General features: G+C 40.2%; 1 protein-coding gene across 6 annotated transcripts; it reads left to right on the top strand.

The window, feature by feature from the left end:
- IL20RA (interleukin 20 receptor subunit alpha) lies at nt 1-21478 on the top strand. 6 transcript variants are annotated; one of them, XM_062639668.1, is made up of 7 exons: nt 1-146; nt 13282-13411; nt 15124-15302; nt 15977-16152; nt 17747-17891; nt 18444-18583; nt 20043-21478. In XM_062639668.1, the coding sequence occupies exons 1-7, from the start codon at nt 62-64 to the stop codon at nt 20967-20969; spliced, it is 1782 nt and encodes a 593-aa protein (XP_062495652.1). In that variant the 5' UTR covers nt 1-61; the 3' UTR covers nt 20970-21478. The 6 variants fall into 6 exon arrangements, with proteins under 6 accessions (XP_062495652.1, XP_062495655.1, XP_062495657.1 ...); XM_062639671.1 differs by having other exon boundaries at nt 24-146; nt 13282-13397; XM_062639673.1 differs by having other exon boundaries at nt 63-146; nt 13313-13397.
- Nucleotides 21479-23136: the final 1658 nt, after the last annotated feature.

Genomic DNA, 23136 nt, shown 5'->3' with positions numbered 1-23136 from the left:
TCTTCCCGTCTGCGCGGCGACGGGGAGCAGAGCACCGGCGGTCCGGGAGATGTGAGTGCCCATGGGTGCTAGGCAGCTGCGGCGGGGGGCGGCCTGGGTGCTGGTGCTGCCGCTGCTCCTGTCGCCTCCCCCCGCGGCGCACACAGGTAGGTGGCGGCGCTGCCGGTCGGCCCTCCGCGGGTGCGCATCTCTCCCCGGGCTGCGGGTCCCGTCTCCGGTCGTCTCCGCGCTCGGTTCTCCCAGCAGGGCGGCCGGCCGGGGCGAGCAGAGTTGGCCCAGCTCCGCGGGCTTGTCCCTCCGAGCCGAGCCAGCAGCCCGGGAGGTGGCTTCTGTCGCCGCCGGTCGGGCCAGTGCGGGGCTGCGGTGTGCCGTTCGTGTTAGCTAACGGTGCCTGTATTTAATATTCGTGTTTCTGGCCCCCGATACTTAACTAGAAGACAAGGACTGTGTGTTTCTGTAATGTTTCTTACATCTCTTTCTTTTCTTCCTGGTTATGCTGGAAATATATTTTTTGCGAAGCTGTAGGTTGATTTACTTTCAGCTGTAAATTGATAGCATGCTCTTGAGATAGCCCTTGTTTATAGTCATTGGGGTGATTCCCAAAATGTGTTTGGCCTGTATTCCCAAATATATGTTTGTGTTTGGCAGTTGCCATGCCCAGGAGTCCTATCTGTGCAGTCAAAAGACAGATTAAAACAAAAGGCAGGGTGCGGTTTTGGCAAAGATACTGAGCTTGTATGTCGGTGTCCTGAATGGCTCTGATTCACTTCTCCCACCTGAGACTTGGCGTTCCCCAGTGGGAATGAGCTTGTAAACGCTAGCTGTTAAATGTGTGTATGGTGGGTCCCCTGCTGCTGTTAAAAGCATCAGATGCCATTTCCTTTTTCACATCTCTCGAGTATAAAACTGAGCAAGGTGTTGAAGGGATTAGAAACCTACTCTGTGCTTATTCTTGTAAATGTTGCCTCCAAAGGTAAATACAGAAGGACAGAGTTTGCTCCCATTTAATCCACAGCAAAACTTCCAGGTTCAGTGAGAGCTGAACAGTAGTAAGGAGTGTTCTTCATATGTGGAATACTGTGGAGTAGCACTGAGTACTCTGTCTCACCTAACTCTTTTCCCAACCTGCTCCATTATGCATCAGTGATTTTGAGTGATTTTCAGAGGGTACCAATTTTTTACTTAACTGACCACGTTGTATTGATCTTATATAAGTCTGTTGATGATCGCTACAAGTGTTTTGGAAAATATGCATAACTGTCATTTAATTGCCCTTAAGAAAGAATTTATAAAAATTTGATTACTACTTTTTTTTATTTTATTCCAGGGAAGATTTAAAAAAATGTCAAGGGGATTGTGTTGGGTTTGTCTCATGGTTGTTCAAGGGAGAAAGGAATCTGTACATTCCTGAGGTTCTAGCTGTACATGGTTTCAGGTTTTTGGTTTTTTTTTTTGATAGCAATAGCAGCACAGAAGGGAGAGCTGTGCCTTACACTGAAGGTTTAGAGCTTCAGTTTTCACCTCTTTCAGCAAAACACCTTTTGTTTTTGCTGTGGTGTGTTAGTGGGTACAAGTTCATCCTTATTGGATGACATCTACTGTTTTGGCAGTGTCTGACTGCATTCTGTTCTGGGGCATTGCTGGCTAATGATCTGCCAACCTAACAGGCTCTCAGAGCATTGCCTGGTTTTACACAGGGCAAAAATTCTTCCCCATGCTCCTAGTGGAGGTTTCCCTAGCGACATTCTTCTGCAGTTAGAGAAACCTTGAAATTTCTGGCCTGTGAAAATCCAGCCTCTGTCTTGCAGATCTCTACAGAAGAAAGAAAGAATGCCAGGGGTAGTACAATATATATGAGGAAAGGGAAATGAATCTGAATATTTATTTAAGGTTTGCTTGCTATTTTTGTTCAGGTGAGGCATCTGATTTTGATGCAAGTCTCAGTCATTTCACTTACTGTGCTTTTGTCTGTACTGTGACAGAGTCTTAGAACTGGATTTATTCTGGCTGAAGATGCCCTGGAAGACATGCTTCATCAGCATACCTAATGCAAGTAGAGCTAGTCCAGTCTTAAAAAGAAAAAACCTTGAAATGCATGTAGTGTAGACAAGATTTTCTCAATACCAGTATTTTCATGTAACAGACCCGCTCCTATCGGGTTGCATTACTCATTAATGTAGACATAGCCTTGGATCTCACTGGAGTTGGTTTGTGGTTATACCAACTATATTTATTATGATGGGACCTTGAAAGCTTCCCCCTCTTAATGTTTTCTGATACTTGTATAAGTTGCTTGGTCTGCATTGACACACCTGATTTAATTTACTTGTCCTTCATCTTTTACATTGTCATATTTTTATTATAAAATAGATTTACATTTTGAAAAGCAGTTGCAGGCATCCCTGTAAGCAAATATCAATGTGTTTTCTGTCAGAGTTACAAGTGCTCTGAAATATACAAAACGTCCCTTTTGATCAAGATGTTGATCTGGGAAATGCAGAATGAAAGGATAAAAGGGGTCACCATGAGGGCTTTGTAGTTAAGGCCTTGAACTGGAGTTCAGTGACCGCATAGATGCCCAGACGTATTTTATCGTGTTAAAACCATCCAGGAGGCAGGCAGTATTCCAGTGCTAATAATCTACTTCCTTTCTTCCTTGCATATACACAGTGAATCCTTGAGAAGGCTTCCTGAGGTCAGTATGAATGCAGTACTTTAAAAACCTGCGTGGATGCTGCTCCTGAGCTTGAGAGGAGGGGAGAGACTGCTCTTTGCAGTTCACTCCCCATGAAAACTGGGACAGCAGAAGCAACTTGCTTGGCTTATTTTGATAGAAACAAGGCCTGAAAACCACTTTTATTCCTGCATGAATACCTCGTATTTGAGCACCAGTCGTAATTTGTGAGGGACAGAAGGGAAATGCTTGGCTTCAAGTTGAGCAGTGCTTAGATGTTTTGGTATTGACATGAGGTTATTTAAGGTATGTTTTGGATTTGGGAAGAGGCTGACCTGTTGCATAGACACAGCCAGTAAGTATTGGCTAAAGTATGAAATAGCATACTGAAGATTATTTCTTATATAAGATTATTTCTTATACAAGAAATGGAGTGTGCACATAATAAGCAGCCTAATTGCCCTGTGGCTATGCTCTGTGATGTGTATGTCCTGGGAAGTTTGAAGTGATGGCTGCACATTACCAAAATGCAGTCAGAACTCGCAGGCAATTGTCTTCTTTAATTAGCTAAATGATTCAAAGTAGAGAACACCTATATACTCTCATCAAGATTGAACTGCATTCATCTATCTGTTTACCAGAGAGGGCACAAAGGTTCAGTCATAAGAGTGGCAGTATATGGGATGGCTGAGATTGTTTTTTTTTTTTTTTTGTGTGGTATTTCCTGACTCTCTTCCAGGTGAAGGGTAAAAGAATACATGTAACATAGAAATAAATAAAAAGAAATTTTTGATAAGGAGAACTACAGTATATGAAGGATTGTCATGCTCATATAGTCAAAAGGCTCATCCTTATCTTCTCAACTTTAACTTCCAATCTCATGCCAGGCTTTTCCAGACAATGCTGCAATCCGCGCCCTAGTGCTTGGCTTCACTTATTATTTCCATAACTTAACAAATTCTTATTGCCTGGTAATTAGGAATGGAAATGGTTAAAGGAGGCAGTTCAGTCTATAGAGAAACTTCCAGCACTGTTGGGATTTGTGATTAAAGTCCAGAACTTAGGTGTGGGTTGCAGTTCTGCATGTGAACATTTAGGTTCACCACTGTAGCTGACAACCTTACCTTTCTGTGACTGTTGTTCTCTAGTGGCCTTTATAGTCTTAATTCCAAGAGAAGCAAGTAGTTAAGATTACTCAAGTCATTTGTGCATGTGTGGTTCCAGTTTGTTTGTTTTTATAGTTGTGGCTTGTAGACTGATTTCTGCTGGTTATTTCTCTCCAGGAGGTGATGATTATCTACAACTACAGGATTAACAGCTAAAAAAGAGAAAAATCACCCTTTTCATGAGCCAAACAAAAGCTCCCATATTTTAAGAAGCTTAGTTTTATAAAACCCTGAATTCTTTAAGACAGGCCTTTCTCTAGATAAGAATGAGGCTTCTCTTGACAGCTGTGTTTAAATGATGTGCAGATCTGTGTGCTTTATTCTTGGTATACCAGGAACTTGCAGTTTTTTATTGACTGCTCACCCTAGCTTGAAAACAGTACTGTAAAACTAGGCTAACTAGAAAGAGAAGGAAACAAGTTCTAGGACTAGAGGTATGGGATAGTTTACATATGAAGAGATTATATCTCTTTCTTATGGAAAATAGATGACTTTTCCTGTCTGTCTGACTACTTCAAGAGCATTTTAAGGTCAGTGAAGGGACAGGAGGAAGACTTTTCTTCCCTTCTTTACACCACAGTATATACCTTCTTTACACCACAGTATATACCTTCTTTACACCACAGTATATACCTTCTTTACACCACAGTATATACCTTCTTTACACCACAGTATATACCTTCTTTACACTACCTTGAGTTAAATCTCACTTAAGTGTTTTTCAGCTATTTTCTACTCCCTTTACTGTGATGGGAATAGGAATGTGTCCAAAAGATGAAAGAGAAGCATGTCGCTTCAGGGGGCGAAAGGATCTTATATGCTGTTACCAAGATTTAATGTGTTTGAGCTTAGCCACACTTTGTGCGTAAGAACACACATGAATAGGTATTTACAGCTCTTATATGAAAGGGGTTAATTTATTTCCTACTAATTTCTTAAAGATGGAGGGAGCAGTTGGGCTAGTATTTATTATTCCATCTGGTTTACAAAAGACTTAATTTCTTTTTGCTTTCCTTATCTTTTCTGAAAGTACATCAATATCCTGCTCTTAGGGGGTACTGTAGTCAAAATAGTAATGTACAGGATGTGACTCAGAAGCACCAAAATCTGTGCCCTGAGAAAGCTGAGGCATGTGTAATTGCTGACAAGGCTTTTTCCCCACTGTAAGAAGATAGCAGACAGGTACAGATCTAGACCTGTTCAGCTCTCCAAGTTCAAACTAACTTTCAGTCATCCAAACATGACCAAGAGCTAGCTTCTCTGCCATCCCCGGTGATGGTCAGGCTCCTGATCTCATTGAAGTGTGTTGGCTGTTCCCTTGAATGTCAGCTGTCCCGCTGTCCCACCTGTGCATGTTACCACCTTTAAAACCATTTCTGAGGCAGTCTTCTGTGAACCTATGTGTAAAAGACATAGGTGATTATGCTAAATAACTTCCTCTCTACAGCAAAATCACTTTAACCTGTAGTGGGTAAATGATTCTAAAAATCATGACTGGTGATTTTGACAAAAAAATGCTTGTTGAGTACGGGAAAGGTATTAAAAATACTGCTATACCTATAATCGGGTACTGATATGTTCACAACTGAAGTTGCTGTGGTACACTGAACAGTCATACAATGCCTCAGAACACACCAGCCCATACCTGACAGGAAGCCAACAGAAATGGGTGTGTACCCCAGGAAACCTTCATTTCTTGTGGATTCTCTACAAGCTGCTGCTTCCCAGAGGCACTTGAGTCCTTCATCATCTCTGGGGAGAGGAATAAATGTGGGGCACAGGAAGGAAAAATGATTCTGTGAGTGCTTCAAAGAGGCAGAGATGTGCCCCACTGCTGCCTCATGTTTGCTGGGGTGTTGCTGGTGGGTCTCCAGCACCATACAAGACCCGTGTTGGTTGTCCCACAGGGGGAACTTGAAATTGCCTCTTGCCATTTGCAATCACTGGCTGAGGACTGGAAATAGGCTATTTGTGATCATTCAGACAGGGGTGGCTGTGTGACCTTGGCAGCCCAATTACCTGTGAGAGAGGTGGCATTGCAAGTTTGATAGGAGTGTTGGTCCTTCCTCTCACATCTTGGATGCAGAAGAAGGTATTTTGCTTGCATCTTTTTTTTTGCGGATTACATTTCCCTCAGAAATGAAGACAAGTTCTCATCCTCCATTGGCATCACACTTGATCTCCCGTCCCAGGGAAAATGGATTCAGAATCAGTAATTTCTCAAATTAGTTTGGACTCCAAGAAAAGTAAAATCCCTTCTCTAGACAAGTCATCAGTACATCAGAGAGCAAGTAGCAACACCTGTGAGGCAATAAAAACAATGCTGTCATAGGATCATAGAATGGTTTGGGTTGGAAAGGACTGTAAGATCATCTAGTTCCAAGCCCCTGGCCATGGCCAGGGACATCTCACACTAGACCAGGCTGACTCAAAGACCTATCCATCCTGGCCTGGAACACTACCAGGGATGGAGCATTTGCCACTTCTCTGGGCAACCTGTATCAGTGCCTCTGCCCTCACAGTAAAGAACTTTTTCCTTATATGTAACTTGAATCTCCCCTATTTAAGTTAGAATTGACAGTTGTTGCCTAATTGATAATAGCCAGCACTAATAGATGAAAGCCAAAACTAAGTTTTGCTCAGTTTGTATGTAAAAAACATGTATTTTATGTAAGGATAGATTAGGAGTGTTCCAAAATGTGGTGTATCAAGATTTGACAGGTGACTGTCACACAGCATAATTTTTAGAGTATTTCAAGAAGAAAGCTTATTTAAACTCTGGGTATTTTGAAAAGCCAATGTAAGATGTATTCTAATGTCAGGTACTCTAATTAAGCTTTTATTTTGTTGGCTGTTGGATTGTGCTTGATCGAAGTACTAATACATTGGTAATGCTAAACATGTTCCAGGGAGAAAAGGAAGTCCTCAAAATGAAACCCTGGATAGTTGGGATGTTTTTAATATTTTATATAACTTCAAAACACCTGTTTTGTTTTGTTTTTTAAAGCTGTTGTCATGGAATTGTGCCAACAAGGGGCTTTTAAAATTAATTTAGTTCTTTTTGTCAAAGTGTTTTTCATTCCAAACTTAACAGAAATTCATTCAAATAGATTATGATTGAAAGCCTTGAAGGGGTTGTGAGTAATCTTAGACAAGCACACCTTGAATTTTACTCGCCTTGTTTCAGGCCAGTACTGATCACTCGGAATTAATAGAAAACATACAAACAACAGCTTTCTCCTGCTGAAGTGCATCAAGGAAAGGTTTTTGCAGCAAGGCATGGTTAGATAGTGTGAGCTTTACTCTTGCACTTGCAAACCAACAAGAAGAAAATTCAGTTTATTTCTTTTCTGTCGTATAAGTTGGCAAAAAGGAATTGGTGTCCGTTGCCATGGCCTTTGGCTATTTCCTAGCAAGCCTTCAATACACTGGGGAGACTTTCTCCACCTTTCTGAACCTGGGTCTTTCTAGACTGAGTCTGAAATGTTCTTTGACCAATATTCTCTGTGGAAGTGTTTTTGTAAGTTAGGATAACAAACACAAGGCTTCACATGGAGGAGGAGAACGTTTCAAGGCAAGCTGCAACTTCAGCCCCCTTTTGCGTCTCTCCCATTCTTCAGGCTGTATTTCCACTCACACTCTTTACCCAGATGACCTCCTCAAGCTCAGCTGTTTTCAATGGCAGCCTGCCTGTTTCTTCAAAAACAAGCCCTACATGCCCAACTGTTATCCTTCTTCAATGTTTCTTCACTTCTTCTCCCATGCTTTTCTATCTGCTCCACCACCTGGTTTTCACGTTGTATTATGTCCCTGTTTCTGTCCCTGTCTGTCTCTTCCCTGTGCCCCCTCTGAACAGGCTGTGAATGGAGTGATGGGCTCCAATTCTGGGAGGGTAACATCGTGCTTTGTGGTTAGCTCTCAAGTGCTGTTGTGACTAAAACAGGAAATCGCCTCCGCACTCCTCCCCACATTCCCACCAGCGCTGCTCAAGTCAAGGGTTTTGTTAGGCTGGCTTTAGACCTGCAGTCCCAGAGTTCTAGCAATCCACCAGGAGAAAGGCAGCTAAGCTGCAGTGACTTCTGTGTGCTTCTCCTTCTCTTCCTCGTTATCCAGCCTTTTGAGTTCAAGTCCAAAAGAATCACCACAGAGAAAAAATTTCGAGCCCTCTTAATTTGAAAAAGTCAACTAATTTAAATTGTTGCTAGGATGACTAATAGCAGGTACTGATGCTAACATCTATTCCTGGCTTTACTGGGTTTCCCTTCCTCTCTGTACCTACTGATCTCCAGTTTTGGCTTGGTTCCCCTGTTTACCACTTGGTGTACTCCCTCGAATTCCCACATGGCCAGTGCCAGCTTGCTTGAGATTGCAGATGTACTGGAAAAGGAAGCCGCAACACTCTGCTAGAGAGTGCCACTAAATATGGTGATAAATGGACATTTGTTCTGACTGAGTCTGACCATTTTATGTTCTGCATAGGCATGTGTTTGAGGGAGTATTTTTTTCACTGAGAACAGCATAACCATTAAAACAGATGAGGTGGAGGAAGAAAAGAGCAAAAATTCCTTAAAAAGTAGTAGCAGCTGCATCATAGGAGCAAGCAAGGTTTTACAGGAGTTTGGTGGAACTCGCCCAAAGCTGAACAGAAAGACAAAAGAAAGGGCAATAGCTTACAATATTTTCTGAAGCCAATGTTTGGTGTCCTATATTGCTCCTAAATTGCTTGGTGCAACATTGGTGGGTCTAAGCTCCCAGTGGGAAAAGGTGAATCTCTGACCTGGCCTGTCTGAAGGGCTGCCCTCCCTCATAGGTGTATAAGCATGGATCACATCCATGGCCTTGAAGTGGCAGCTGCAAATGGCAAAGCACAGGGAGTGCCTGCAGCATTGCCCACAGCTGAAGTCAGCACAGCACAAAGGAGCTGCTTCCATCAGAGGTGCTCTCAAGGGCTGCTTCCATTTAAGAAAATACAACAGTAGTTGAAGCGAAAGTCCCTGGTGTTGTCAGAAAAGGAGTTCCTCTTTTAAAACCTGTAGGAGATAAGTCCCTGGTTTTACTGCTGTGGCTATATACATGTGTGTGTGTCTTTGTGTATGTTTATGTGTATAGATGGGTAGATAGATACCACAACAACCAAAACCAAGCTTTGAACGGTACCAGCTTGAGCAAGGCACATACCAGGTAGGGTGGTGTATGCAGTTAAAAATGACCAGGTTTGTAAACCCAGCAGGCACTTTCATAAAGAGAAGATGAGGTACCTGCCATGAAATCTTACTCATGTGAATAATCTCACTGACGTCAGTGTGGTTTTTTGCTTGCACGTGAAGGTGTTTTCAGGCTAAGTCGTATATTTTGGAGAGTCTTGCAGTAGCTTATTTTAGAATAAGATCAGGACTTGGATTTTCATTGTGGTGGTGAAGTTTGCAAGCCTAAGTTATTTTCTTTCCAGTCCAGGTGTGCAAAGTCATGAAGAAATGAATGATATTACTCAAGGTTTGATTAACAGAGTTTCCAAAGACTGTAATAAGGGCTGCAGGTTTTTCCGTGCTGGGAAGTGATGACAGCCATTGCAGACTATCGATGAGACAGACTAAACCTAGCAAAGCAGCATGCATGATTGATTTCTGCTGTCATGTAGGCCAGTACGAACTGAAAATACTCCATGTGATACTCATGCTGTTAATCCTGGCTAATGGAAATAAAATCAGAACACAACTGGATATATTGTGTTTAAAAGCAGGATACTGAAATAAGCAGCTGATACGTATACTTGAGTCCTTTCCTGACTAACAACCCTGCAAGCTCTACATACGATGTGTTTTCTACACATGCCTCCTGATACTATTGAGCACTGAATAGACAGGGAAGAGTTTATTCTTAACTCTTCCTGGAGAAATAGGGGAGCATACTAGTTTTAGTCTTGCTTTACAGATGCAGAATTGATGAATGAAAAATTTGTGTGTTTTGTTGTAAGGGCAAACAGAACCCTTCCCTAAAGGGGCAAGACCAGAACTAGAAACCAAATCTTTGCTTTGCAGCTAATGGAAAGTTAATGGTCTTGGTCGCTCTGCCTTCCAAATCACATGGAGCTGGGGGTAGGTGGGAGTTTTACAACACTGGCAGTGTTGTAATGATTTAGATCTTGTAAAGATACAGTCTGTGGGTTCTGTGTGCTGAGATTAGCTCATCTGCTGCAGTCAGTGTTTCTGTTTTGAAACTTCATTTACCACAGCAGAAACCACACTGGGAGGAAGGGGGAAAAAAAGCAACAAAAACACCTTTATATATCACTAATTTAAAAATATTTTCATGTAACAGAAATACATGACTCTTGCTCCTGTAAGATGTGTTTGAGGAATATGAATGTTTTTATGGCAGGATGGACAAATGGAAGTTATAGGCAAACAAAAACTATTCAGAAAACCATGGAAGTAATTTCCCTTGTCTGTGGTAACCTGGCTGCCTCTGGCCAGTTCAGTTTGGTGACTTTGGATTAGCCTGATAAGCAGTACATACTTTTGAAACCTTTTTTTTTTTTTTAAAAAAAAAAAAAAAGGTGTGAGAAGTGAGCTTTTAGGGATGCTCTGTACCTTTTTACGGTGGTACCTGATACAGCAGTATCCCTTCTGGATTTTTTACTATGCAGTGCAAAGCCAGATTTATTAGGTGGTGTAAGAAGGACTATCAGAATAGGGCTGGCGCTGACTTTGAGATCACTCTGTCCATCCCACTGACCCAAAGCAGAATCAGCTATACTAATGTAATTTCTGGCAGATGGCTTTCTAATCTGCTGTTCAAACCTTCCAGCAGCCCTCTCGGGTGACCCATCATCATGTGTCACCCCTCTTCCCACAAGGCTTCCCCAATGGCTCTTTTCTTGTTGAAACTGAACTCTGTTCCTTTTACTCCTTGTTTGTGGTGGGCATGGAGCATAGATCGTCCTTCTCATGTAAAGATGTAAAGACGTGGAGTGTTCCCCTCCACTCCTTCCTGGACAAGGTGCATCTCTGGTAAATTTAACTACTGAGGAAGCAGACATCAGGGCTGATGGGCTTGACCACCATCTCCACTGGAGGGAGAGAGATGCAGTCAGTCTGGTCCATCCTAACTAGAAAGATAAACCAACCTAGGGAAGACTTTGTCTTCCTCTGTTCTTTGTGGCTGTTACAAAGTAGATGCCTTGCTCAGAGCCAAAGGTTTAATGAGAAGCCTTTTATGGCTTTGATTCCCAGCAATCTAAGAAAATATCTATGTAGTATTTCCTCCTACTTGGAAATTGGATCAGAAAATTTGATTGTGCCTCGGTCACTCACCCTTTTCCTACATGGATTGGCTGGTTGCCTTTCCTGGGGCTTGGGCAGGATTTTGTGACTTAAGATTTTATTTTATTTTATTTTATTTTTTTTTTGTAATCTTTCATTCAACAGTTGATATGTTTCATGCACTCTCATACACTTTAGTGCTGGGATTTGGTGCAAAGAATAAGACTTGGTGCATGGGTGATTTCTCATAGTCCACATGACGCTGGTTTTGGTTTGCTCTTCTTAGTAGCATATACATTAGTGGTTTAGGAGCTTCTCTATTCTGCTGAACAGATGTGGCAAATTTTAGGCTGTTTTCTTTTTCTCTCTTGAGCAGCTTCATCTTTATATCTAGATTAGTTTTAGTGAAGCAGTTGTAGAGGACATTTATGTTGGGTGAAATGAAAACGTTTTATTTTCTAGGTTCTGTATCTCTCATTTGAAAGCAAATGTTAAGGCAGAATCCCAGAGCTCTCTTTCTGCTGCTTTCACATCCCTGGTCTTCTATAGTTTGAGCTCTTACAAGATGACTGTCACTGGGCATTTCTGTTTCAAATGGTCCAGGAAATGAGACTTTCTGCATATTTTTTGTAAATAAGTAAGCTTGGCCTAAGGACTGTATCTGACAAAACTTATTCTCATACTAGAAAAAAATTGAAAGACACTCTACACAAGCTAAGTAATAGAGATAAGAGAGCAACATTAGAAATACCCTCCATAAACAGCTTTATGATCTGAAGATACAGATGCAGGCATATACTGGAGTTTGTTTGTTTTTAACATTAACAAACAGCTTGAGTTTGGAATACCCAGAGTTTCCATCAAGACAGTTTAAAGTAGTTGATCTCTGCAGAATTGCAAGAACATTGTCCTAATAAATGTATTAAAAGTTTATGCTCTTTGCCTCAAAGACAGATAGAATGATCAAGTTAATCAGTAACCCTTACATGCAAAAGCAACTGTATGTTACATATACAGGAGGATGAACACAATTACTCTAGTAATAGTGAAATACACTACAGAAAACCCCTAAGATCTGCTTACAGAAGTAACAAAGGTTAAGGACTATTCATTCAGAGAGGTTCCCACTGTTCATGTTAATATGCTTTATTTCCCCCTTTCTTTGTCTCCTTTTGATGTCTGAAGAGCTAGAATTGTATCCCTGGAGGAAGAGCTTAAAGGGTTTTGAAAAGTCCAGAACAACCACAGAGCTACTCTTTCTCTTCCCCATTATGCTCTTGTGGCTGCTAGCAAATGAGAAGCTCCTTTCCAGCTTCAGGGCTGGTCTTGGGGTTGCTCCCATGGGCGCAGTTCTCATGGAGGAGGTGCTGGGGATCAAGTCCCAACTTGGAGCTTTGGATTCTAACCCTGAGCCCATGGGCCTCTGTTTTGCAAGCAGTTAAGCAATGCAATCATCTTCATGAGATTTATTTGTTAGGAGTGTGTATTAGGAAGATGAGAAACAGATTATTCTTAAAAGCCCCAGACTTGCTTATTAATTTCAAAGGGTGGAGCAATGAATAGAAATTTAGATGAGTGACCTAGCAGTATGTGTTCACTTCTGACATTCTGGAGAACCAACATGGATGATCAAATGACACTGGGGATATTGTGATCATCCACTCTGATTCTCCAATGTGAAGTCATACTTCTGTTTGTAAAGCTCTGTATGCAGTGGACTCCACATGTCTTTTTAAAATACCTGGTTTGACTTTTTAAAGTCTGCTCACCTACAACAAGATTCTACTGAAGCATCAAGAATATTTTTACAATTTCCAGTGTTAAATTGTTCTGATGGTCAAATACCTTGACAATTTTAAAAATGCATGTGTCTTTTATGCTGAACTTTTCTAGCTCTAGCTTCCAGTCCCTGATATTTCCATACCATTGTTTACCCTAAAAGGCAAAGCTGGTTTTGCTAGAGAAAAAACGTTCATACAGATGGAATTTGTGACTGCACTAGCTAGGGACACTTGAAAAAATTGTATTTCCATGGCCTCTTCCTTGTGCTTTTAATGTTAAGAACAGCAGTATGTAGAATTTTATGGCTTACTTACAAGTTGGATTTGTTTCTTAACTTGAAAGCATGTGTATTTGCAGATTCTTAGGGATGTTGGTTCTTTCTTATTTTTTTTCTCAGGTGTGTTGTGTTGTTCTTTGCCCAACCCTAGGAATGTCCATTTTGAATCTGTAAACATGAAGAATGTCCTTCACTGGTCAGCACCAGAAGGCACAGGACATGGAGTACTCTACAAGGTGAAGTATTTGGTGTAAGTTGGCTTGTTTGTTTTATTCTCCACTTTTATTTTAGCATGTTAAATAGTAATTAAAAAATTATTTTTTTGCAATATATGACTGCAAAAAAGTAAAGTGTGAACTAAAATGTGGGTTAGACTTAAGCAGTATCAGCTTTAATTTTTCTCTGGCACTGTTTATTTCAAATCCAATTAAAAACACTTGTAAGGAGACTTCCTTCCTATGAAGGAAGTGTAGGATGCAACAGACTAAAGCTTTCAAGGGCATTCCTGAAAAATGAGACAGAAGAATGAAGGAGGACTGTGCTGTGGATTGGCATCTATACACGTTAGCCTTCTGTATGCATTTAAACAGACCTGGTGATGTAGTATTTAATAGAATATTAACAGCACCTGGTGTTCTGTTGGTCTGTTCTAACACATCCAGCCCTACCCCTGAAATTTTTTGCTCTCTCAAGTCTAGGAGAGAATCCATTGAAGTTATCAAGTATTCTAAAAATCAAGTAATGTGATTGGAATCAGGCCCTTATATTTTTAAGGTCTGCACCTTTATAGGGTATCAGGGAATTTGAGTGAGGACCAAAATCCATTTCCTTTATTCCCTCCAATCATTCTAAAGGACAGTGCTGGAAGTTTGGCTTATAAATAGATGTAACAGTCTTTACCTCTAATATTTACACTTCCCTCAATCTAGTACTGTTTTCATGACACTAAAACAAATGTAAATCTCCAGAAGTTTCCAGTGACTGGAACTGGCTACCAAAAAAAAACAAGGAGTTGCTTTTACAGTCGGAGACAGCAACATCTTTTGCTCAGATCTTGCCCTCTGTGCTAATAGGAATTACATAGTTGACCTCCTAGAAAAGGGGAGAGTACTCAGTAATTAGGGAATGAAAGATAATTGTGTATCAGATAAAATGTTCAGAGAGCACTAGCTACACTGTCTGCCAGGTCAGCTGGTCCACAGAAGAGTCTAGTCCTAGGTATGGCTATCTTGCATAAACATATCCCTGTGTGCCTCTACCTACCTAGGAGAGCAATGCCTCGAGCTAGGTGGAAAAGGCTGGTGAGTGATGCTGTCCTGCAGTCATGCAGAAGCTGCCACACATCCTTACTAATTAGCAGCCAAAGGGGGAGTTCTTAATAATGTGAATTTGAGGAGCAGGAGCTTTTGATGAAATTCAGGCAAGAATTTTCCAAGGGAATCTTGATTTCTTCTACTAGTGTATAGGAGCTGGTTAGTACTAATGCATTGTTGGTAGCAGGTATATGCCCATTTTTCAACTAGAAGGATTTTGAAGTTCACTGTATTCCAATGGAGTCTTTCTTTTCCACTAGAAAAAGAAGTAACACTTAGTAATAGGTAGTCTCCTGTCCGCTCATCTTGAAGACCCTGAGCAGAATCTGTCTCTACATCAGGATGAAGCACTGACCACTCTGAGAGAATTACTTGTCTATATATAAATATTTACCCTGACTGTTATCATGTATTTACAGTTTAAAGCTGTGGAGGCTGAAGCCTACTCTCATTTATTTTTCATCAAAAACTTGTGGAAATCATGTGTTTTATCTCAGCTGAAGCTGGGGATTCCTTGAAGTGCAGATTTCTGCAAGACAAGTAAACTGTTTTATTGGCCATAATAGCAGTTTCTGTGATATATTATCAGCTGACTAATATCATGGCAATAGCTTTTATACAGCTCCTTTCTCTTTCTTTTTGAATATAGATATGGCGTTGGCAAATGGATTAGAAAGCCAGAATGCAGGAATATCAACAGAACATGGTGTGACCTGTCCAGTGAGACCTCTGACTATGAAGAACAATACTATGCAAGCGTTAAAGCCTTCCTAAATGGGATGTGCTCTGACTGGGTAGAGACCACACGATTCAACCCTCTTACAGACAGTAAGGAAAGCTAATCACACAGCCAGATGCTCTATGGCCTTGAGTAATCTGTGTGCTCAGAATGCATGTGCCTTCATAGAGGATATTTTAATTTGAACATGAGGTTAGATTTTTTTGCAGTTGTTTCACATTTATGCTTTTCGCAGATGTAATTTGAAATAATTGTATTAGAATTTGGATAGATGTGTGTTATATGTATGGTCTCACATAAACTGGATGTTATTTTGTGCTATGGTAAATCTTTACTCAAGGCAAATAAAAGCTGTGGCCCATCCATAGCATAAAGAACTCAGATTTTGAAAAGGCTCTATTAAATCAAGCAGTAATCATACTCCAGAGCACAATATCTCTTATCTGTGCCAGATAATCTGAGAACATGTTGGTAATTTAACTTGTTTCAGCAAATTGAGTTTCAAGGTTGTTTATCCTGCAAAGTCACAGGAATTCCTAGGCAAAATTCCAAGCCAGTATTCACCTTCTCACTGTAAAGATCCTCTTCAGTTACCTGATGAAATAATTTTCTGTCAATATAAGTTAATTGTTCAAAGTCCTACTTAGACTCCCCAAAGCATTATGAAAATTTAATATCAACCACTTTAAAAAAAACCTTTCATGGTCAAATCTGTGTGCCTCTGCTGCATTTGTCTGCCTTTTGTGCATGTTCATTTTTCCAGCTAAAATTGATCCACCCATGGTAAGTGTGTCTTCTACTGAGAAATCTATTTCAATCATTCTGACTGCTCCTGAGAAGTGGAAGAGGAGTCCTGAGGGAGAATCCATATCTCTGCTTCAAGTGTATCCTGGCCTGCAATACAACGTGTCTGTCCTCAACAGAAAAACAAAGAAGAGGGTAAGATTTGACAAGGCTGTGGAACTGCTTATTAAATCCGTTCTCTTGAAATGCGCTTTGTCTGGTCTGCCTGAAAAAGGTTTCATAGCCTTAGAGAAACTGTAGGATCATTCAGGTTGGAAGGGGGCTCAGGAGGTCTCTAGTCCAAAATCCTGTTTAAAGCAGGGTCAGCTGTAACCAGGTCGCTTAAGGTTTGTCCAGTTGCATCCTGAAAGCCTCCAAGGATGAGGACTGCAAAGTGAGCTTCACTGCTTGACTTTCCTCTTAGGGAGAAAGTAATTTATTTTTATCAAATCTGAACCTCTCTTTTTGAATTTATGTCCACTGTCTCCATCTTTCCTGCATTCAGCCCTGTGAAGAGTCTCTGTCTTGATAGGTCATCCTGGGGACTGCCGTTAGGTCACCTCTGAAGCCATCACTTCTCCCTTCATGGACCAAACTCTAGTCCCTCAGCTGCCCCTCACAGGGCAAGTGCTCTAGCACTTGGAGGTTGAGGATCTTGGTGATCCTTTAAACCCATTCCAGTTTGTCAGACTTTTCTGTATTGGGTTGGACAAAACTGGTCATGATGTTCTAGACATGGTCTGATAAGCACTGAGTGGAGGGTGATATTCCCTCCCCTCTGTCTGCTCCCTCTTCTTTTAACAGAGACCAGGATGCTGTTGGCTTCCTTTGCTGTGAGGACATTTTGGCTGGCTCATGGTCTTGCTGCCTGTTCCCAGATCCTCCTTGGCAGGGCTGCTCCCCAGCCAGTTGGTCTTCTGGGAGTATTCATAATACATCATGACAAACTGCATTGTTTCTCATCACATCTGATGCTTCTGCTGATTTATGTGCCATTGGCAAGTAGTAGTTCCCAGCGTAAGCACAGTAGGTGAGGAAGAGTTCAGTGATCAGTTACAAAAGCGTTAATTCTTCTGTTTCCATCCTCCGGGCACAGTATCTTTCCGGCAAATCTCAGAATTTCCTGAAAAGAGACAAGAAACTTTGTACCAGACAGGTCACCTTCTGTCAAAAGAGATATTAAAATGCCAAGATTAGCAATTAGAGGTAGACAAAAGGGATTTTGTGGGGTTTTGGTCGTGTTGTGGGTTTTGCTTTTTCTTTTTCGTCAATACACTTGATGTATAGCAATTACTTGACTCAAAGGTCTGCATAGCACCTTTATTCTAAGGCTCCTATCTTTATCAGAACATCCCAATTTGAAAGATTTTTGAGGAACTGTACTGTGTGCTTTTCACTGGCCTTTGGGTCAGGACAGTGCTGGAATGATGCCTTAGCTCGATTTCAACATCAGAATGAGAATGTTGCTGACTCATGGCACATAGTGCTACTTCATATAAAGCATGAAATTCTTCAGTAGAAGAATCATTGAATGGAAGATGAAGTATTCAGAGGATGTGGCCTATGAAATAACTTGAGTTTTTATTGCATTTGGGGAAAAATAAGGATGCTGTTGCGGTTCTTACATTATCATTCTTTCCAGAAAATTTGTGTGATTGTGACGCATTTGGTACAGAAGTTCTTTACTTTTCTGTAACTGAGGAGCTACAGGAGAAAAAGTAGTTGTTTGGTTTTTTTAAATGTCTTTCAGTGGTGGTTCTCCATCAGCAACAACACCTTGGTTGTGCCCTGGTTAGAACCTGGAACAGCTTATTGTGTCAGTGCCCAGATACATGTCGCCACACCACTTTTGCACAGTGGGTTCTCCAAAGAATATTGCATTGCTACCTTGAAAGGTATGTGTAAACTGGCAAATTACAAAAAGAAGACGTAAGTTAGAAAACATTATGATGATTAGGTTTTTTATGTATCCACTCTGAGAGTGAAGCATTGTTTTTTCCCTCTGAGCATTTGTACTGATGAAGAAAGTCTTTGCCTTTAATAAAACGTAGCTGGGACCCACTGACTGGAAGGTACATCACTACCTCTGAAGAAAAAGATCTGCTTTCTTGGAGTCTTAGTGAACGGAGAATATATTTTTTTCTCCTTGAATAATGTTTGGGAGTAGCAGATATGGGTCAGTCTGAAGTTAGTGGCAGGAGAAACTGAGGAAGGGCTTGTTACTACTTTTTAGAATTTAATGTGTAATTTAGATAATGATAATAACTTGTCCTGTAGCTCAAATCTAATTTTTTAATTTCCTGCAAATTACTTGTTTATCTAAGATGTTTATATCCCATATCTAGAAAGCAATTTCTAGATACCGAATGTGTGACGAGTGCACACATTACTATCTGAACGCATTAAAAAGTTGCTCAGTATAATGAAAGCTTATGTTTTGTTAACAGATAAAACAGGTGATGAAACTACAACAGTCATATTTGGATATGTTCTGCCTATTGTGCTAGCTGCCCTTTTTATTTCAATGATATGCTATTGTGTGCACAAGTATATTCATGTCAGCAAACAGAAACATCCAACAAACCTGGTAAGTGTTCCCTGTTGTGGGAGGTCACTGCCATCTTGACACTCACAGCAGGTGTGTGTATTTTCTGGGGCTCTGAGTCAGAGTCCCAGACTAGGTGCAATTTGTCTAGCTGCAAATAAAAGCTCTAGTTGGCACCGATATCACAAAAAGAACATCACATTGAGTGTTATTAAATGCAAGAAAAAGAGTAGTAATTCAAGTTAGCAACTGTGTCTAAAAAGGTGAACAGATCTGAAAAGATGACCAGAGCTAGTGAGCATCAGAACAGAGCTGTTTTTTTTTTTTTTTTGGGAAAATGCCATTGCCATAAGCACTGAGGCAAGCTCTGTTAGGAAGTCAGCACTTAAATTTATATAGGAAGAAGCACTGTAGAGATTTAGTGAACAAAAGTCATTATTTGGTTGAATTCAGAAACAAGAAGGGAAGCAGTACAGAAATTCTGTGATGCTTTCTTGGAGTATTACTGGGTATTTTCCACTTAATTGTAATTGTGAAGGATTTAACATGTGCATCATAGAGATAATTTAATCTGCATTTCAGCTATACTTTCAAATATGGCGCCATTTCCTAACACCCCAAAATGCATAAACAAACACATTCTGTTATTTAAACAGCCCAAATACACTTTATATATAAAAATGTTTGTAAGTTTCTTAGAGCTGCAAAGTTTGTTAACTTTCAGAAAGATGCTATGAAGTCTAAAAAATATTCCTGGTTTCCAGGTCATGAGCCCAGTAGTCCTTCCTCACAGTTATCTCTAAATAAATCACTGGACTGTAAACATAAAATTACAATAATGAATAAACATTTTGATGTTAATACAATCTGCATGACACCATGGGATGGGAGGCATAAGGGAGTTGGTTTCAACATGCTGACCTTTCTGAAGAAACTTAGAGCAGCACAGAGGTGGCAGCAGCAATGTTCACAAAAGCAGCCTGTGACAGATGGCACAGTTCAGGCTCCATACACCACTTTTCAACCTGATGTATAGCTTCCTCTCTGAAAGGAAAAGTGATATTTAATTCTCTGTAAGCTATACTGTAACATGGTACCTGACTCTGTGCTTGGGGGATGTGGTTTTGACTGCGCCTGCTCTTTACCTCTTAAAAGAGCAGAATAGGTTCTGTAACCTTTGACCCGTGGACAACTCTAATGTTTTCTCCAAAGTCACTCGAGTCGGTGCTGATGGAAGCAAAACCAGAGTTTGACAGATTGTTCTGACCGTTATTTTGACACAGGGAAGATGAGGTAAAGGGACATTAGAACTGGTCATGATACAATTTTACTTTAGATAAAAAAAGTATTAACACTCCTGCAGGTTTCTTCCTTGAATTGAAATAAAGTTCTAATAAGGTCTAACCTAGCCTTATATTTTAAAAATACTTGGCAGTGTAAAAAGCAGCAAGATGGTATTTTTATTATACTTCACACAAATGAAATTATTTTTGCTTTCCAGTTATGGCACTACACTGACAAATGCAGGGAAAGAGTTTTCATACCATGTGAGAAAATTGTGATCAACCTTATCACTGTTAACGGGGATGAGTACAAGCCATCTCGGGAATCCAATCATCTATCGGAAAGGAAAAGTCCCCATTACTACACTGTTTACAATGGTACTGGAGAGGAGGATTTGCCTTCAAAAGAAGTGCTGGAAACGAAACAGTTGAAGCTTGAGACTTCACATGAAGAGATTTTGCATGAAGAAGAGATTTTAGCAGAAGGGGACCAAACTGGGAAATGGCCATCCTATGGCCATCCTGGAACAAAGAATACTTTGAGACAGAAAAGTACAGAGACTGTAGAGTATGAGCATGATGTAAGGGCTGAAGACTTCAGTCCTGCTCAGGAACTGGAAGAGAACATTTCTGCCCCCAGGGGACTACTAGGTGAGCCACAGATTGCCTTGGAGAACTTGGTTACTATGAAAACAGGACAGCCATATTGCCCCCAGCTAGAGGTGAGGGCAGCAGACCCTTGTTTGGGACACAAAATAGAGGAACTTAGTTTGAAGGTGATTGATGGTGTAGATGAATTGCCAGGTGTGACCCATGTCAACTTGGTGGACTTGGATACAGGAAAATCTGGGCAGATATCCTATCCTCAGCTGAAAAAAATAACACGGGGCCTCACAGATAAAAAGGGTGAACAGACCATATTAGTAGATTGGGATCCTCACACTGGAAGACTGTATATTCCTACTTTGTCCAGTGCTGAAAATCAGGTATGTGAAAGAGCATTCAAGTGTGAAGATCCTGACAAAGAGGGAATTTTATCCAGACTGTGTGAGAGAGAGGTATCTGATGAATCATCAGAGGACCAAGAAATTTATCTCCTGCGATTTCAGGAACAATGGGGACTGCATGTAGAAATGGAAGACTGAACTGTGATTTTTCTAAGATGTTTTAAAATGTAAAATCTTGCTGACTTTGCCAAAGGGGGTGATGAACTCTAGTGGAGCACACACATCTGAATGTATTGAAGTTTTCAGAACCATCGTAGTTGAACAACTTATTCATCATATGTTACTTATAGCAGTTTCTAGGTAAGATAAAAGTGATTTTGAGTTTCATTGTAAATCTCTTAGGCAAAATATGATGGTTATGAGATTATCTTTGAAAAAAAAAATTTTTACACAGGATGCTGTTAGGACTTTCATATTGTAATTCTTACCAAAACAAATTATCAGTGTTCCAAAGCAGTTATTTTTAGCAAATAAAAAGCAATAATATGACATTTTTTCTGGGCTATTTCGTGTATCTTGACACAATGCAGTCTTTTGCAGGACTCGCTCCTTCTACTTGTAGTGATTTGAGCTGACTTTTATGGACGTTAAGGGCATTCCACTGTATAGTTTGTTTCTGGTTTATAAATATACTTCTATTCAATGAAGTTCTTATTTATTTCTCTTGAGGTGTGGGGTCACTTCCATACTGTGTTTTGCAGGTGTGCAACCAGCAATGCTTCTTTTAGCAGGTGTGCCTACAAGCTCAACAGACATAAGGGAGCAGAAAGGAAGAATTAGATGCATTTTAAACTGGGGGAAATGTGGCACAATGGGATTCAGTGTGATGCCTGTAATCTTACTGGATGGATTGTGTTTCACCCTTAGGTGCTTGCAGTACAATATCTGTATGATTCGTGTCCTTCACATGTCTGTTCCTCTCCAATGACTTTAAAGGCAGGCTGGTGTGACTAACTCACAGAAGTCTGCACCAGACACACTGCTGCTTCTTCAGACACGTTCCACTTGTCATGGCAGACCCAGAAAGTGTGCCTGTGGGCTTCCTTTTATTACCTGATGTCCTGACTAGGACCCCGATACAAGTTCATTTTTCCCCCACATTATGTGGTATTTATTTATGATAGTAAATTAACAGGATATTCTAGAAATTTCTTACTAGGGCAGATGTTATTTTTGTTTTCAAAGCCTATATGTCACTTCCACTTAATGGAACAAAACAAACAAACTATGGTGTTCAAAACTTGTACCCTCCAAACTAGGTACATGGTTAGGTGTATTTCTGAAGGAAGACCTTTGCCAATATCTTTACTCACAGGTAATGTATTTATTGCATGACCTTGGTGTTTTCTATGACTATTCATGCTCTGAAATACTTTAATTTAATTATAGACTTTCAAACCAGAAATAACATATAGATCATGTACTAATGTTATACCTAAATACTTGTATCACACATTTGTGTGGCAGAGGAGGGTTATAGCTCAGTGTGAGAGAGGAAAAATAGTTGGAGATGTGGAAAACTCAACATTTCTACTACTGCCAGCCTCATTAAAATAATATGAAATCTTTCTTAGTATTTTCAAAAGATTTCTTAACTGACTTCTTTGTCCGTAATCTCCTAATTATCTTTTGCAGTGTGGGGCCTCTAACTCATTCCTAGTTAACATAACTTGTGATCGGGGCACAAGATACAGAGATTCTTGCAATCATAGATGCATTTGCATGATAAATTTATGCTTTGAAATAGTAGTTAATTTGTGGGCCAGAATATTTGTAATAGAAGTTTGCAGCGCTTTCAGTGTTGCTTCCTTTTGATCTGAACTTGCATTAAATTCAGAATTGATACTAGATTATGCAGTCCTTTATATATATATAAGATAAATTTTAAAAGACATTTTTTGGGGGGAAAAAAAAGTAAATTAACCTGAGAACTTTCTTTCATATGCAAATGAACTTTTCATGTTAGCTAGTCAAGTTCTGGAATTGATGAGGCAGCAAAACAATCCATTAATATAATACCAGTAAATTGTTCATAGCTTTTTTTTTTTTAATATCCTGAAAGCTACTCTTATTTTTCCTGAAAATCTTCTGTTAAACAAATGAAGCTGATCAGATGTGATACCTTGAGCAAGCCCAAAAGCCAGTAAGGAGCAAATACTTCCCTGTAAATTTGTAGTTCTACCCACAAGGTTTCAGGTAAGAGGCAACTATAAATTACATGGAAGATCCAAGCAATAAGAGAACTGACAAATTCTTAGTCTTTATTACACTTCATCAGACTTTGGTTAGCCACATTTAGGAGACT

Source organism: Pezoporus occidentalis, unplaced genomic scaffold, assembly GCF_034315485.1.
Source record: "Pezoporus occidentalis ecotype Australia unplaced genomic scaffold, CSIRO_AGI_Poc_V1 ctg61, whole genome shotgun sequence".
In the NCBI taxonomy this organism is placed as follows: Eukaryota; Metazoa; Chordata; class Aves; order Psittaciformes; family Psittacidae; genus Pezoporus; species Pezoporus occidentalis.
The sequence above is the reverse complement of the archived record's forward strand: the minus strand, read 5'-3'. Positions and strand labels throughout refer to the sequence as shown.

What these genes read in the sequence shown, in the direction of transcription:
- IL20RA (XM_062639668.1), top strand. Translation starts at nt 62, where the DNA reads ATGGGTGCTAGGCAGCTGCGGCGGGGGGCGGCCTGGGTGCTGGTGCTG. An exon ending in TCCCCCCGCGGCGCACACAG is followed by an intron (nt 147 to 13,281) that starts GTAGGTGGCGGC and finishes TTTTTTTCTCAG; the next exon opens with GTGTGTTGTGTTGTTCTTTG. An exon ending in TACAAGGTGAAGTATTTGGT is followed by an intron (nt 13,412 to 15,123) that starts GTAAGTTGGCTT and finishes TTTTGAATATAG; the next exon opens with ATATGGCGTTGGCAAATGGA.